This window comes from Chamaea fasciata, unplaced genomic scaffold (assembly GCF_029207755.1).
Source record: "Chamaea fasciata isolate MVZ Bird 193981 ecotype frontalis unplaced genomic scaffold, bChaFas1.0.hap1 SCAF_11, whole genome shotgun sequence".
In the NCBI taxonomy this organism is placed as follows: Eukaryota; Metazoa; Chordata; class Aves; order Passeriformes; family Sylviidae; genus Chamaea; species Chamaea fasciata.
In genome coordinates, this window is record NW_027094096.1 from 5,355,670 (window position 1) to 5,373,321 (window position 17,652).

General features: G+C 43.8%; 1 protein-coding gene across 1 annotated transcript in view; it reads right to left on the bottom strand.

Annotated features, from left to right (window-relative positions):
• The window catches only part of MYO7B (myosin VIIB), a 47,814-nt gene extending 34,553 nt beyond the window's left edge, over positions 1–13,261 (bottom strand). The window contains exons 1-13 of the mRNA XM_066193836.1: positions 13,208–13,261; positions 11,820–11,862; positions 10,430–10,543; positions 9,663–9,815; positions 8,263–8,447; positions 7,327–7,448; positions 6,520–6,662; positions 6,313–6,426; positions 4,497–4,650; positions 3,485–3,561; positions 3,058–3,177; positions 2,699–2,841; positions 1,104–1,314 (exon numbers count right to left, since the gene is read on the bottom strand). Of these exons, the coding sequence (XP_066049933.1) occupies positions 1,104–1,314; positions 2,699–2,841; positions 3,058–3,177; positions 3,485–3,561; positions 4,497–4,650; positions 6,313–6,426; positions 6,520–6,662; positions 7,327–7,448; positions 8,263–8,447; positions 9,663–9,815; positions 10,430–10,543; positions 11,820–11,837 (1,554 nt within the window). The 5' untranslated portion in view covers positions 11,838–11,862; positions 13,208–13,261. The remainder of the gene's footprint in view (positions 1–1,103; positions 1,315–2,698; positions 2,842–3,057; positions 3,178–3,484; positions 3,562–4,496; positions 4,651–6,312; positions 6,427–6,519; positions 6,663–7,326; positions 7,449–8,262; positions 8,448–9,662; positions 9,816–10,429; positions 10,544–11,819; positions 11,863–13,207) is intronic.
• Positions 13,262–17,652: the final 4,391 nt, after the last annotated feature.

Genomic DNA, 17,652 nt, shown 5'->3' on the forward strand with positions numbered 1-17,652 from the left:
TGGGCAGACACAGTTCTTCTTGCACTCCCCAGTCAGCATGCCCAGACCATGAGTTCCAGGGGCTAGGCAGTCAGATGGGTGCTTCTCTTCAAGGGGTGCCATCATGACGCCATCCCCTCGTGGGCCATGTGAGCTCTGTGCACTGACCTGCACCCAGAGCAGTGGGGGCTGTGCTCTCAGAACTCACGTGCTCTGGGAATCATGGAAAAGGTGTTTTCTTGATGTGCGGAACCACCCTCCTCTTAGGGAAGAAAGGGGAAAGCTGTCTGCCTGTACTTGATCCTTTCAAAGTTACCCAGAGGACTACAAATGAGCTGAGGCAGGGGCTTGCTTTTCTGGACAGCCTCCATTGTCATGTGATTCCTGCACCAATACTCCAGTTCAGCCTCATCATGCTCTGCAGACTATGAAAATGCTCTACAGGGATGTCTGAGATGCTACTTTCATCTCTGCTCTTCTGTTTGAGATGACTGGCCTTTGCAGAATAACATTTCACAGAATCAGAATCATGGCAGACTACAGCCACAGGCTTTCCCTCATGCACTAAGCAGGTCACCTGGCCATGGAAGGGGAACAGGTTAGTCAGGCAGGGCCCTTGCTGACTGGGCCTGATCAACTTACTGTTCTGTAACTGCCCTGTGATGGTGCTCTAAATGATCTGTTTATGACCCCTGGCACCAAGGTTAGCTGCCAGGCTTGTAGGTCCCCTTCAGTTCCTCACAATGGTGACATTGCTCAATTATGTCTGTCAGCAAGGGGAAGAAAGAGCAAGCTGCAGCCCAGACCAACAGCAGAACAATACTCAAACAATAAATGATTTCAAAGATTTCCTAAGAAGCCCTTGTAAAATGATCCAGACTCCTTCCTTCTCTGTCTGGAACAGCTGTAAGAGTTTCAACTGCAAGGCACCAGGAAGAGCACATTCCAGGAGAAAGTGAAGCAGTTGTGTAGTGAGCTAATTTGAAAGAAACATCTATGGGGAGAAGATATTTCCTCTCCAAATATATCTAAAAACCATTTCTGCACTTTTGTTTGTCTAAACCCAAGTCTTATCTGTGAGCTGTGTGCAAAGCCAGGCATTAAAAGTGAAACCAGAAATTTACCTTTGGGAACCTGCTCTCTTCATCAATGAGGGAGATGATATTCATGGGCTTGAGTGCAATGACTTCCAGAGCCTGGTGGTTATCAGTGAAGTCAATGTTGTTCCAGTCAATGTGCTCTGCAAGGTATTCCTCTTGCTCCAGCTTGAAGACATGGTGCACAAAGAACTGCTGAAGGTGCTCATTTGCAATGTTAATGCACAGCTGCTCAAAGCTGGGGAAGAACAAGATGAAAGCCCACGGTCATCCTTGGCCAGTGCTGCACTGCTCTCTGCCATTTGTTTAGCCTCTGCACTAATGCAAATCCAGATACACCACTGCCATATGCCACAGTGCTGGTGACCACCATCACAGCACATTGCCAATCTTGGCAATACAAGGGAGGCATTTTCTGCTGTGGCAAAGACCAGCAGCAATGAGCCACCTGATGACTGAATGTTGCTGAGTAGGCAAGAAAAGATCTTTTATGTGTTTCGAGAAACTCCAGAGATAGAGGGGAACATGTAACTGTGAAAATCACTTGACTTAGGAGCATGTGACATGTTTCTGCTTGCACTGGCACTACCACTTCTTTTGTTATTTACTCTTTTATGCTGCGTCTGAGTATCATTCCCTCGTACTTGTCATGGCGCACTGTGGGGGCCTCTGGGGTGCTCACCACAGTGAGGACCCCTGGGGACTGCAGATCTTGGGAACAGTACAAAATAACAGGAGAGAACACAAAAGATAGAAGACAGACGGTAGAGATCCTAGATTCTGTTCCAGAAGTCACTGAGGAATATTATCTGGCTGAAGGCAAGAGGCGTCACTTGAAATGAATTGCAGAAGATTGCAGAGTATGTGCTGATGGGTTGTGGAGAACTGATGGTACCTGACAACTGAGAGAGCTGCTGCCCTCCCCAGAGAGAAGGGCAAGCAGAAATGCTGCTTTGGGAATGGAAACACCAGTGGAATAGACAGCAGTGACATGCAGTGACACAATGGTGTGCTGATCAGGGACTTTGCTGACCTGCCCTTATGAGTAGAGAAATGAAGCAGTCAAAACAAACAAACAAACAAACAAATGAAACTGACCTCAACAACAAAACAAATAAAACAAACAAAACCAAACAAAACAAACAAAAACAAACAAAAATGATGGGAGAACACTGACAAAGACGTAAGCATGAGCTGAAATGGGAAACACAACACAGTCTCCTTTGTACTACATGCCAAATGTATCCCAAGAGATATTGTAAAATGCAATGGAACAGGAAAGTTTGGTACAGAGACACAGGGATATACTATATCCTCACATAGTGGCTGTGTGCCATAGTAGCTCCATAGCTATCTCCCCATAGAAAATTCCTCAGCTTTGGGAATAGACATGTGCAATGACTGCACTAAAATGAAGGCTGGGGAAGGAGACAGTAATATGACCAAGACTGAAGAAAAATGGAATCTGCATGATCATAATTGGGAAAATCCAGTAATGGGATTTTCATCATTTTTCTGAGAATCAGGATGATGATGAAAGAGCATGTGTCTGTTTTTTCATTCTTTCCCTTTACATGAGCTGCTTTTCAGCTTCCTATTGCATAGCATCTGGAGTTTCCTACCTGTTGTTGCTGAAGTTTTCAAACCCAAAAATGTCCAGCAGTCCAATGGATTGATGTCTGTCTTTAGGCTTCTGAGAAGCTGGGTTGAAAATGGCTGAGTTGATTTTGTTCACAATCCACAAGAAAATCCGTCCATATATACCCTGAGAAAAAAAATAAAAGAGGAATTAGAACCCATCATTAGAGAGTTTGGATGTAACTTACTGCTTGCTTTTGTGCTGTCAAAGCTGTGCCTGGGAACTGCAAGGGCCTAGAGCCCTCTGGGTCAATGTTTATCACATAAGGCTCCTCAGCCAGGAAGAAAGACAGCTCTGAAAGCATCCTCAGTCTTTAAACAGGGAATCTGTGAGCACCAGTACCTTCACAAAGGCATCCCTCCCATTGGCAGCTTGAACAATATTCAGAGGCCTGGACACACTTTCTCCTCGGACAATGATGGAGAGGTTTGTGAGGCTGTTCTGGAGTTCAGTAGAGTCCACCTGGAGAAACAGCCATGGCAACCTGGTCATTCCAGGTGGATAAAGAAGATCCAGCAAAGTTTGTACCAGGAGGAGGGCTATGACAAACTGCTTGTCTAGCAGCATCCACTGGCAACTTGCTGTCCCATTTACAGGTCTCCCAGCTTGGAGAGACATCTGCAACAACATGACTGGAGTGTCAGCAGGACAGAGGGGACATTCCTGTTGAATGTTCATTCCTACATAAACTCCAGAGACACGCTCCACTAGTGTGCTCACGGAACAAGGGAGAAGGAAGAACCAGCAGGAGAAGACGAGAGTCCATTACCTCGAGCAATTTGGTGGCAATGGAGAAGTGTGGTGAGTCTATCACATCAGAGCAGTCCAGGTTGTCGTACACAGCCGCTGCAAGGAAGAAACAGTCAGTCTCAGGGAGAACCATCTCTGTTAATGAAGCTGTATTTCTGTGCCCATAGTGCTGGGAATGTGGCAAGGTACTCAGTTCTCATTTGAAACTGACAGGTTTGGTGATTTTACCAAGGAGGGTCCTGATTTCACATGGATCCTGGGATCTACAGGGCTCTTTCATGTCTAGAAAGTCAGGCTAAAAACAGCAGCCAAGCTGACAAGATTATTCACTTAAATAGTAACTATTAGGGATCTGGGTAAGTGGTATCTGACTCCAAAAAATGTGTTTCTGGAAATATTTTTCCTGTGTATCTGGCTTGTGGGAAATTTAGACAACAAAGAGGAATAAATGAAATCCCTAATTTTAGTAGTCAGCATTAATCCAAAGAATCTTGTTGGCACCTCTGTGTCGGGCCCACTGTATCACAAAGCAAGGAGTTCTCTCCTAAAATGTGAAAGCCTCTGGCATGTGCTGGTGGGTCACACTGTCACTCTGTGCCTGTCCATACCAGAAGTGCACCTATGCAGGTGAGTGTTCAGCAGACTTAAGCAGAAGGATGACTACTGTTATTTCCAGGGCAAAGATCACTCCTGTGTTCCCTGGCCTGTGCAGAACAACAGTCAGCAAATGTATCATGGCATTACACTCTGTTGTTTCAGTTTGCGTGATAAGGGCCTATTTATAACCATGGAGACCTGACAGTGCGACAAAATAATAATAAGACACTGTTTTTCAAAATACACGGCAGTGGAGTCACACATTAGAATTTCATAGTGCTTATCTTCCTGCCCTTCCAACTCTGTTCACCTGTTAATACAGGTCAGAGCAGCACAACCTACTCTGTGCAGGTGGAAGCAGGAAGCACCCAAGGGTGTTGGGTGAATACCCATCGAGTCTGAGGAAAGGTAAGCACAGGCAGTGCTGAATTTACCTTGGAACTCTACATTCCCTAGGTGCAGGATCGCAGCCAGCAGCTTGCTGATGTCCCAGTGCTCAGAGTCTGAGAACATGAGGATCTTCATAGCCGAGCGGATGTGGGCATAGTCCTTGGCGTCATTCCGGCTGTCGCAGGACATGCAGTTACCCTGCAAGCACCACACCAACAGGTAAGGAAAATCCTCCTGCTACCCAGACTAGGAAGAAAGCACATGCAGACAAGCCTTGGTACACAGGGTGGCTATCCTGTGAGTCCACAAGGACTCACCTAAAGGTAAAAACCTATTTAAACATTCTATATCCTCTTCCTGTGATCGTGTCTCCCTTCATCTTTTGTCTCAGAAAGAACTCATTAACAGGGGGCTCAATAATGCATTTCCCCAGGGCTAGAGAGAATACTGGGGCAGCCAAAAGGGAAAGCTGATGGGAAGGCTGCTCTGGAGCACAGGACATGAAGCTTTGACAAGGTTACCTACATTTACAAGTCCATGCTTGTTTCTTTGATTTCCTCTCTCTGCCTTGTCAATGGAAAATAAGGAGCCCTCATCCCAAACCAAAGCAAGTCATGTTGGATAAGTACTAGAAGGCAGATCTCAAAATAAAAGTATTAGGTCCCAGTGGAAGGCAAATGGAAGCATCCAAGGCAGCATCAGAAGAACCTTCATCAAAGCCTGCACAGCAGGTCCTAGGATGCTGCTCCTGATAGAAACTATTTTCAGCCATAATGGAGATGGGGAAATGCCTTTTTTACCCTTGCTATTTCTGACAATGTAGTGTAATGATTACAAAAATGAAATATTCCTAGACATTTCAGTTTACAGCATGTAAACATGCCACCTTGTACCAACAGCTGACCTTAACAAAAACATGGATATGTTCTCTTTCAATCCAGTCCTCCTATTTCAGTATCACACTGCCCTACTGTTGACCCAGGGGCCTTTTTATGGAATAGCCAATGGGTTAATTGCACCAATTGCACTCATCGGCTTTGTTGCAAGATCATGGCACTGTTTTGAAAACATTGCATTTGAAAAACTCTCCACAAATTTAATGGTTTTGCTTTTGAGACTCCAGAAACAGACTTGTTTTCATTTCATTCATTCCTAGAAATCAGATGCCCAACTCCAGCTAATTTCAGTAGAAGCAGGACTTAAACACATTTTTTCCACAGCTGTAGAACAGCCCAAATCTTACCAGCTGGTGTATTTAATACAGGGTATATACACAGGCTAAAGGATAGGATTTTCATCATGACTTTCATGTCCTAAACTACTCAGTTGGCTATTTTCAGAAACCTCACCTATGAAGATCCCACTTCTGCCACAATGGCATAACCCAGATGTGGTAATTAGCATCAATCATGGGAGATTACGTTGAATGCCAGCTGCCTGCATTATTTATATAAGATTTATTAGATATAAGGACTAGGATTCTTATTCATTTTCCTCTAGGGCACACATACATGATTACTGTTCTTCCTGCCATGAAATCCCTTGCATTCTTTTGAAATCTGAGTGTCTGGGAAAGTGGAGGATGTTGTCCACATTCTGTTTTAAGATGTCCTTTATGTTTCTTAAGTCTGAGTTTGACAGAAAGCTTTGACCTGCCACAAGCTGCTTCCCACTGGTGGACAATACAGGAAGTGTCTGGAACTGATGCTCACAGCACTTTTGGTGTTACTACTTCTGGTACTCCAAGGGAAGGACTTTTCATATCTGGTAACTATCATCTGCAGCTCCTAGTGATTGTAATTGCTCCCTGGAAGAAGTAAATGGCAGAGGGATGATGGAGAATAAAGCTGAGATTATTACCATAGTGAGATAAGTGTACTCTGAAGCAGTGCTCAGATTCAGCATCTTTTTCTGCTCTGTATTCATCCCCATTAGCATGCAGTAGAAGATGTGATAGTTCCTCTCCTCTGGAGCCTAAAAATAAAAGAAATAGGCCAATGGACAGTCTTGTCAGGATATGCTTCTAACACAAGAACAGGCAGAATGTTCACCTGCCAGTGCCCTCACCTGCCGGCAGACCCGGGACTTCTCCAGGAGAAACTGTTCTATCCGGGCTCCTTCTATCACACCATTTTGGTTGAAGTGAATATCAATGTATTTCCCAAAGCGGCTGGAATTGTCATTTCGAATTGTCTTGGCATTTCCAAAAGCTGATGGCAAGGGACAGAGAGAGTATCTGTATTATTGCAGTTCATGAACATCAAGCCTATTTTTTCCCCTTCTTCTAACCACTGTGTTCCCAATGATAGTGCTGAGAAGCACTGGAGAATGTCTTGTCTGTCTGCCTCCTGAAGAGAGGGGCAGGCATACTGTGCACTCAGATAATTGGGTCCTAAAGGACATATTCAAATGATCCAAATGTGGTCTATAGCTGGCCAGACAAGGGATCTGGGCAAGTCTGGAGACCTCCAGAAGGACTTACTGGGAACATGTTGATCCCTGTAAAAAGAAAGATGAGTGTCTCAGGGAGCTCCCCTACAGATACATCTATGCTTAGGCAGTCACTTAGTCACTGTCTAGGGCAAATGCCAAACCAGGGGGCTTTGCCTTGGGCTCTGCGGTCCCAATGACTCTGGTGCTCCTGGCAGTGCCAGGGTATATACTACAGCAGTACCTTCTCCTACAGTGTGAGAGCAAAGCTGCTGTGGACTGCATAGGAACATGGCAGGAAAGTATAGAGAATATCTACAGTGTATCACCAGTGTTTCAGGGGGGTTACCAGTTCAGCAGATACAATGGTTCAAGGATCTGTTTCTGAATTTTTTATCCTGAGATTAAATGTGGTAAATCAGTCATGTTTGCTAAGTAACCCACCTTCCAGAATGGGGTTGGCCTCTAGGATTTGCTGCTCTATCCAGGAATGCTGGCCACTGACAGCTGCCAAAAACTGTAGTATTAGCTTTGTACTTTCAGTTTTACCAGCTCCAGATTCTCCGCTGCAGTAAGAAAGAAAGATCATTACAGGCTTCCTTTCTTTTTTTCGTAACATGGCAGACCAAGTTAAAAAAACCCCAAACACCTGAGTTTATCCTGTGAATGGCAGATCAGACTGTCTTTCATAGAGGGCTGGAAAATTCAAGTCTTTCATCATCTTATCTGCTTAAATTTAAGTTGCTTTTAAGACTTAGGCTGAGAACTAAATTCTCCAACCAATTAAAAACAAGCAAATGCATGGAAAACATTCTGTACCTGTGTAAATTAAATGACCATTTGCTTTTCTTCTTTATTGCATTACCAGACTGATAATGCTAGTGTTACCACATCAACTGGGTTGACTCAGATACTATTACCATGAGACTATCTGGTTCGTCACATTGATGACAAACAGAAAACTGATTCTTTACAGGATGAAGAAAGCTTCCATCTTTGGGTTAGCAGAGGTTATTTCTCTTGAGGAAATGTCTAGTCCCAGAAACTACATGTAACAGAAATATCTTGTCTCCAAGGTAGAAGATAGCCATATATCATACATGCTCAGGTATTATGTTTCTGTATGAAGTGACCAGGTGCAGAATGTACAAGCACATTCAAAGATTCTGGGGGAAAACAATGGACTTCAGAAATCCTTTGTTTATGTTTTACCTTTTGCAGCCCTAACTGAAAATAAAGGAGCGGGGAAGAAAATACTTCCTTCCTGTTGTCTCTAGTTTTATCTGTGCCCTTCCATTTGGAAGGTCTCCTATGTCCACAAGGTGCCCCAAACTATGCCAGACTTGGTTTCTGCTGTTTGTCCTCTCCAAGTCCATTCACCTGATCACACAGCACTGGTCTCTCTTATTCCTCTTCATATTGAAGTAACAGTTGTCTGCAATGGCAAAGACATGAGGTGGAAGCTCTCCAATCCTCTTGTTATAGTACAGTCTGATCTGATCCACTGTGTAGAGGGGCAGCAGCTGGTATGGATTCACTGCTACAAGGATTGATCCTGTGTAAGTCTGGAAAACAGTTGTGAGCATTATCACTACAGCAAACCTGCAAACAGGAATTCAACCAAAGCCACTTGCAGTATAAATCTAAACAGAGGCAGAAGGAAAGTTGGGAGATCATAGCAGCACTTGGGTGAGGCTGAGAGCCCAGTTCCTCACTATCAGCTGCTGTTAAACATCCCAGGATAAGGAGGGTTTTGTCCAAGGAAGAATGCCAGGTATAATCTCCTTGCCAAATGACAGCTCAGCTCTCTGTCTCAAGATGAAGCACACAGAAGTCCAGTTTGACCTGGCACTTTGGTGTTACTGTAAGGTGTTCTGCAGTGTTTTGCTAAGCTGCTTTTGTATTCTAGTGCAGACGTAGCTGAACTTTGCTAATGGGCCAAGTTATAGTTGTGCTACTCATACAGTGATTTAGACACATTTGAATACAGCACCACCAGTGAAATGAAGGAGGCTGTTGAAGGCTGTGGAGATGCAAGGCAATAATACTGTTTGAGAACTACATGAAACAACTGCAGGCTGCTGGAGTTTAATATAACAGGTCTATACATACACCTTAATAGTTATAACTGTAGGATCTATAAAATCAGTCCTTTTTACACTAAATATCATCACACTTAGGTTGTAAGAGGCAGCTTCTCTCCAGTACTGTATATAATATGGGAGGCAAAGCATGGAAAACCGGAATATTAATATTACAAATTGGAAACTAAGGAAAAAGGAAAACTGAAATGACAAATTTCCCAGTTACAGACAAAACCTGTAAAGGAGAAAATATCCAGATTTATTCATTAGCCATCTTATTACATCAAAATCAAGTAAATGTTGCTTGGACTGGGGGACAGTTGAAATCATGTCACTGCATACTAGTTAGGCTGATCCTCCAGGTAATAGCAGCACTAAGCTGTAATGGGCTGGATTTAGTTCACTGTCAGTGGCTGGTGGCAATGATCACTCTGGGAGAAAGCAAGTGGGGTCACTACCTGTGCCAGCACTGTGACTGAGGAGCTGCTGGTAGCTCTCTTCTTCACAAAGTACTCAAGCCAAAGAAGAGAAAAACTGTGTTTTGTCTCCTTGGCACCCTCAGTCATTAAAGAAGTCAGAGGGCCCCATGTGTGAAAGGCTCACAGGCTGCTCAAGTCACTTGCTAAATATAGAGGCCATTCCTGGAAGTGACCTGGAAGTGACCTGGCTGTTCCTGGAAGTGACTGTGGCACTCACATAGATTTTGTGCTCCTGATGTCGGATGAGGAGGTTGTGCACCATGCCAGCTTCATGGAGATCCCCGAGGCAGATCATGTCCTCTACCCCCTGGACAGAGGAAGGGTGCATCAGACGTACCATGTGCATGTTCCTAGCCGTGATCCAGTGCTCCTGACAAAGGCAAAGCACGGACTTTAATGTGTGATGCTGTGGCTCAGGGGCAAACAAAGGAGAGCTAGGTTAGACTAGACTGAGCTTCACAATAGTACATGCTCAAGCGAGCATCTTTCAACACAGGTGACTGGCCTACGGGAATGAACTGGTTTGCTGCTCCCCAAGACAGGATGGTTTAAAACCCTGAATGAAGCCATTCAGGTGGGTTCTGAACCGCATCAGTTTTTACACTGTTCAGAGTGCAACTCGGTCATCACAGGCAGAACACTGTATGAAGTAGGGATGAACTGATTTCAGTGGGATTATGTTTCCACCTAAAACTTCACCAAATTTAGAGACTGGAGCCCATCCATTTCCTTTTCTTAACCATGTAGATATAACCTCTATCTTATGAATCTCTGAACCTTCCTAGTACTTGGACCTGGAGATGCCAGGTGACCATCCCATACTTGCCTTATTTCTACAGTCTTTCTTGCAGTATATCCTACCTATATCAAAGTCAGACCACCTGGATAGATGGAGCTTTGGTCTGAACCAATGGGACCTTCTTTTGTACTTTGTACTTTTACAATTTATGTTATTCTTTTACAGAAGGTTGTAGCATAGCCCACCTTGCCTTCATCATCCTCCAGCAAGATCCGTCCTGAGTCAGATTCCTTCACAACTGCCCCAATAGGGACATAAAACTCACTGTTTAGTTGAGTGTCCAGCCACACATGATCACCCTGGGGAGAAAAAAGCTACTGTCAAGTACAGTGATATACTTGATGCCATGTAGTTCACAAGCAAACACCTCTTGGTCTTCCTTTTTTAGTGATTTCATTTCTTCAGTGGTGTTTCACTGGGTACATTCTTACTGCTTGCAAGCAGTACATTTACAGACCTCTGAATTCCACTCCCAGCTCCACAGCTGATCTGGAACATGACTTTAGACAAGCCATCAAACCCAGCTGTCTCTCAAGAGAAAATGAGGCAACACTTTTTCCAAGGAGAGCAATAATGCAGCTCCACTACCTCTCAGAGGCTGGCTGGGGGCACAGTGAATGCTGGGGAACTGGCTTGGTAGCCTCACATGAGCTATGATATTCTCTCAGAAGAAATTCTTGAGGACACTGACTTTACCAGAAAAGATAAAAACAAACAAACCGATGTACATACTGGATGTCTGGAAATGTAGAAGCCTCTGTTGTGAGAATTTTAGATATGTATTTTTCCTGCTAGAGCTGAAAAGTGAGTATGTCCGTGATCTCTCTTAGGAAAAAAAAAACAACCAACATTCTTTATCCAGCCCAGTTCCTCTCTTCACATTCGTAGAGGCTTGTCAACATCTGGCACCTCTGCAGAGCAAACAAGAACCTGCTCTGCTGTCCCTTGAGGAAGGGATGAGCCATAGCTGCCCTTTCCTAGGAATGAGCAACATCTTGGTGTTGCCTGCACCAGTGTCCTGGTTACACTTCCCTACTCCAGGCCCTCAGGAACACCTTCTCTTGCTCCAGTCCCTAATATGGAGTCAAACAGAAAGATGGAATAAAAACTGAACAGAGTTGTAGATCAGTGGACTTTCTAGCTGTGTCTTGTCATATACCACATATACCCCACAGCATTAATTGTTATAGTTTCAATGTTTTTACTGAAAAAAAAATTCTTTTTCCTCTCAAAATGTGGCTTACATTTAAAACCAAACAACCAACCTAAAGCATCCATAAGCATTGCAAAAGATTATGAAGAATGTTACAGACAAACAGCTCTTATTTGTATTGAATAAAACTCCAAAGGTAACTTGTGTCATTTCAGTGCCACACCTTGTGACAGAGGTCACCTGCTCAACAGCCTAGGGAGGCAAGACAACTCTGCCTCCCTAGTCTAGGCTGAAATTATTTTATACCTTGTTGATACTGTGTCATTGCTACTTTTTTTTTGATTGAACCATGATGGTAAGGTAATTTTCTCCTCTTTGCGCCTCAGGCTAATCACTCAATCAGAGCAAAGAGTAGGACTTACCTTTCTGAAAACCACCATTATGTTTCAGATCACTGTATACAACCTGCATGCCAAGAACATAATGTTAGCTCAGAAAAGGGCTTTGATGAGAACAGACAGCGAGGTTTCCTTACAAAAAAAAAACATCAAAATGTCTTAAAATAATTTTGTTAAAGCAGAAGTGATCATAGTAAGATACACCCAATGTAGAAACAATGACACCATCTACACAAAGCAAAGAACCTGCAGCACTGGGGTTTTGCTCTGAGTTCTACCACATAACCCTGGAGATGCTCTCAGCCCTGCAGATTTCACTGTGCACATTTTAATACCAAATAATTCTCTCCATCAATTGCTAGGCACAATTATGGGAAGTCTGAACTTCAAGGTTGGCTCACTAATAAAAAGACCCACCAGTGCAATGTGATTTGATGCTCAAGAGAGTTACCTTTAGCTGGACCATTGACCCAGCAGTTCAGTGGCTATCCCAGAGACACAGGTTTAATTCATACTTTCTGAGCTGAGTTCCCTCAGACCCTCCAGCTTGAACCCACCACCAATCAGAAACTGAGGCCTAGAGTTCACCTTCTTTGGCTGGAATGGGAGGGAGGGATTGCAGCAAAGGCATGAACCGCAAAATAAGGGACTGGAGGGAACCACAATAAAATTAGATCACTATCAAGAACATAACAGCAAAAATATCAGTGGCCAGAAATCTACAGCAGTGCTTTAATTAAGGGATGATGACAGTTTAGGCTGTCCTGACCAAGAAACTGAAGTCTTCAAAACAATTTTCTGTCCCACAGAGCTGGATTTTGGGAGTGATTCCATGACTAGGATGATTTTCCAGCTGGTCTTTCATATTCTGTTATCCTTATGGCAAAGCCCTCCTGTTCTTATTCAGGACTCAGAGGCAGGAGCTACATGTCAACTTCAACACTGAGATGGCCTGTTGCTGTGAGTGGTGCAGGGTGGCACAGAAGCAGAGTCCTTGGCAAACATAGGCTAAAGATGGGCCACAGTCAGTGATTCACAACTGACAAGCATTTTTTCACCTGCACCAGAAACCAGAATATGGCAAAAGAGTAGAAATGTTGCCCCCAAAGAAGGAGGGAGTGGCAGATGCAAGCACAGAAACAGCCATACAGTGTCACGTCAAAGGGACAGCTGGCTCCGGATCCGGTCTGACAGCAACCAAGAGCAGATGTGTAGGGAGGAGATCCCATATAATCCCAGGATATGCAGTTCCAACGTTTAAAATTCTTATTCCCAGAGAAGCTGTAAGTGGCCGCCCCCTGCACCTGGTTGCATGGCCAGTTCCTGGCTAAGCCTGGCTCTCTCTGCTGCTTCTCTTGACAAAGTAATGCTGCACCATAAACCAAATTGCACCCCACAGGATGGAAATTTACCTCTCCAGAAGAAATCTTCACTGTGTGGCTTTTGCAGCTCAGGTCCCTCTTTTTCATAAGCATTGGAGTAAGAAGGGAAAGGAAGCTGAAACTGGCCCTGTTGCCATTAAGTGCCAGCTCTCCACTGCACAAAGGAGGAAATGACTGAAGCATGGTTATTTATTACAGGACTTTGCTCCCAGTTCAGTGTATATGTCACTTCCAGGTCAGGTGTTCCAGTAAGCATGAAGGCTAATTCTTGCCTGAGTGAACCTTAAACTTCAATCTTTCCACTGGGCCTGTATCCTTTCAGATTTCTGGAAAGCACTCCCAGAAGAAAACCCTTTAGCATGTGGTCCTACCATGCACCAACATGACTGACTTCCTTAGGACTGTCTCTCACCCTGTTAGGTATGAAGAAAATCAGACCCTCGTCTCTTCATCAAAACCTCCCCTTGGTTTTCCATAGCTCTGTTCTGCAAGAAAATGCCCATCAGTCTGTGTTCTGTTTGGTCTGTGTTTCATAGTACCTCGAGCTCAGACCAAAATCACCATTTTATCACAGTACTTAGAGCTCAGACCAAAATCACAAAATTAACTCATCACATTTAACTGAAATTCATACACAAAACATCCAGAACAAAACATGCTGGTTTCACTGTCATTAATTTATCTCTCAACAAACACTCTGTCCCTGTGTTCCAGAATCTAGGTGCATGTTAACTCCCTATTTGTCCACTTCTCTCTTCCCAAAATAGGACAGGATGGCCAAGAGCTTTCCTCTTTCTGTTGGCTCCATAAGTACTCTCTGTGTCCTTGCAAATCTGGTTAAATTCCAGGATGGGAAAGAAACGGAAGTGTAGTACATCTGTAGAGAGGCAGATACAGGGTTTCTCCAGCTAAAGCAAGAACTCAGGAGTCAAGCACATTCCAACCCTTATGATGAGCCCAAACAGTGAAGACGAGATTTTTTTCCATGTACCTTAACCCAGCTATGTCACCTTCCTCCAGGACCCTGCGTGCAGCACTGTGCACTAGTCTGTGTACCCACTGTTTAACATGTAAATGTGCAATGATAGTGAGCATGTGCTAGTATACCTAATACTTTAACTCTTATTTTCTTGTTTCCTAGGTTCAGTGTGGCTGCACTGTATAATGGGATCCCTGCTGTAGCTCCATGTCCAAATCAGAGGTAAGTATTTAAGCATGGCAATAAATAGTTGGGAGTAGCACGTGTTAATCAACGTCACGTATTTGTGTTTTAATGTCAGCTTCCTTACCAGAGTTTTTAAGTCTTACAGCAGCAGATACAAGTGCAGAAATAAAATGTAGACCCTTCAGGGCTCAGAGACTTTTGGACAGAAGCAGAAAGCCAACGAAGAGCTTTTTTCAAGTTTCTAATTGTGCAAATAATTCCTACTGAAAGATTTTGCCTCAAAATAGTTCTTTAGCAGACTTATTTTTGATACAGTTTTTAGACATCTATATGCTGTATGTGATGAACAAAATTCCAAGTACTGATTTTATTAGGTAAAGGTCAAATAGTGGCAAAGAAATCGAAGTACATACCTTTATGCGACCAAGGCACATATCTAAACCCAAAGCTTTTTGTATAATTGGACAAAAAATGCCATGCATATTCCTTCAGCAAACAAAACATACCTGCTGAAATTCCAAATGGAGCCTGTTTGGGGGCAGAGAATCTTATTCTAAAATTAACTACATTGTTAACACTTGTGCCCAAGACACAGTGCCCGTGCTATTTCAGAGAGAAGTACAGGATTTATGTCCTGTAGACACTGTACTAGATGGAATCAGGGAAATCGAGGTCATCTGAAAGAAAAGTACAACTCATTGTACAGCTGAAATACGTACTAGAAGGGAGATTGATTTCCACAGCTGACATTCTCAAGAGGGAGAAAACAGAAGCTGAGGGAGCAGGGACCTGATATACCAAGGGGAAGCAGCCAAGATGTTCTGTGCTGCACATGCAGCTAATTAGAGATGAGCAGGCTGTTGGTGCCTCCAGAGAAGGGCCTGTGAATGCACAGGGGCAGCTCAGGTTTGGGCAGGCGCTGAGCTGTGCAGACGGGGAAGGACAGGAGGGGAACTTGCAGGAATGAGCAACACGATGTACTGCTGAACAGAGTTTGCTGAGGGACTGTGCAGGGCACAGGAACATTTGTAGTGGTAATTAGGGGTAATCTGTAGCATGGTCTATGCTGATTAATTGCTGTAACCTTTCCTTTAAGCAAATTGCTGATGGTGAAGACTGTGACATCACATTTTAAGTAATAAAGCTCAAAAAATTATTAAGTATGTAGCAAGACACTGGCACAGGCTGCCCAGAGAAGCCGTGGCTGCCCCATCCCTGAGAGTGTCCAAGGCCAAATTGGACAGGGCTTGGAACAATCTGGGATAGTGGAAGGTGCCCCTGCTATGGTGGAACCGGATGAGCTTTAAGGTCCCTTCCAATCCAAACCATTCTGTGATTCTATAATGAATGCTGCACCAAGAAAAGCAACAAAACAAAATGGGCTGAACCCTGGTGAAAGTAATCCTGCTGTTGTTTAAAGCAATAGGTCTGTCCAGATAGACATGTGTTAACAAAATTGCCTCTTCCTGACACTTTCCTAATTAAGAGATTGATGTCAGGATCAAAGGGTTTAATTTGCACATGGCATTACCTTTCATATTTTCTCTCCAGCTAAGTCAAAGTGGCCTTGTCATTTCTGCATCACCAAGTCCTGGACACCAAACATCATTTTATGTTAAACAAGTTATTTCTCTCAGGTTTCTGAAACGAGGTGGATTGGGTGTAACAATTTTCAATTTAAACTGTTAGTTCAGCAGTCCTCTTGCCTACACTAACCTCCTTCCCTTCCTTTAAGCAGATTTGTAGCTCTAAGTCACTGATGTCTGTTAACTCTGAAGGGGGCAGTGCAGGGAACAAAGTGAACTAAATAAGAAGTACATACCATTAAATGATTTCCAAGGGCATCGCATGGTTTTCTTGAGCATTCTGATCCTCAGGGAAAGGCTTATTTCATTCCAGCCTGTTCATGGAGTTGCACAGTGAAGCAGACTGGCGGGGCTCTGGGATCTGTGTCATTACACACCTTCACACACGCCAAGTGGGCGCTGCTTACGCTGCTTGCTGGAAGACAGGTCATTCTCCCCCGCTGTGCAATCCCATTACGGTCTGACTGTCACTCCATCCCTCCTTCTGGGAAGCAGCCAGGATGGTATTACAGGAGTATATTACAGACTGATATCTGCCAAGCTCTGGCTCATGAGGAACAAAGGCATGTGCACGTTAGTGTGCACACGCACGTTACCTGCAGAACGAGGGCTGGAATGGATGCCCAGTTATTCAGCATGGCTGAGGGGAGGTTGTTTCAGACACAGAGCTCCCTCCCCTGTGTGATGCACATGGCATGTTACAAATAGGTTAGGATGTTTCATTTCAGGAAGATGGGAATTTATAATGATTAGGAAGAAACCTCTGTGCCTCCTTCCACTCTCAGTAAATGCACAAAATCTCTATTCTTGCATTAGTGCTGCCTCAGTGCATCTGGAATTTGAGACAGTGGCTCATCACCATTGCAGAACATGACACATATCTATAAAGGACTAATTTCCAAGGCAGACTATCATCATACTCTGATCCTCTTGGAACTTTAGTATGGGATAGATTTCTGTGTTTTCTAGGCACCTTGGTACAATTTCTAGGTACCTTGGTACACATTATTCAACAGGGATTTTGGGGGGGTTTTGTTAGTTTCTATTTATGTTTTCCCTTGTCCATTATTTTCTGTTACACTACTTCTAAGTTATTTCCTTATCCCTTTATTTGTTGTGTCGTAAAGTGGTCATCCTGCCTCCTATTTAGTCAGTTGTGTAAAGTCATTCCTTTTCTTTATGGAGGTCAGAGAAGTGTAATGACAGGAGCCTCCCATCACATACTGCCACATGTGCCTGCTCCTTCCAGAAAAGATCCCAGTGAAACCACACAGTGCAAAGACCGAAAAGAAGTAAAAATCATATAGGAGCAGGAAAAAAGGACATGACACTATTAAGAGCATGGTCCTGAGACTCACATGATCTTCGTGGCTATCTGGAAAAGACCAGTAGAGCTGTAAACAAAGAGACATTATGTGTGTTTTATGTAAGTTGCTTTCAGGGAACAAAATGGGTTTTCTGCATTTTTGCTAAGAATTCAGGATTGTATAAACATCTGACTCCACTGCCAATTTCTCCTTCTAAGTGTTTCGCTGTAGAAGATGTTGAGTAATGACTCAGTCCTGAGAGTTCAGCTGTGTTTAGCCTGGTACACTGAACTCCCTCCATGAAACTGTGCTTGCTCTTGGACGGAACGTGTTGGTTAATAATGGCTTAACCTCTCTGCCACCCACTCCAAGCTGCCTCTAGCACAGGAGAAATAGATTCATTTTGCCCAGAATATT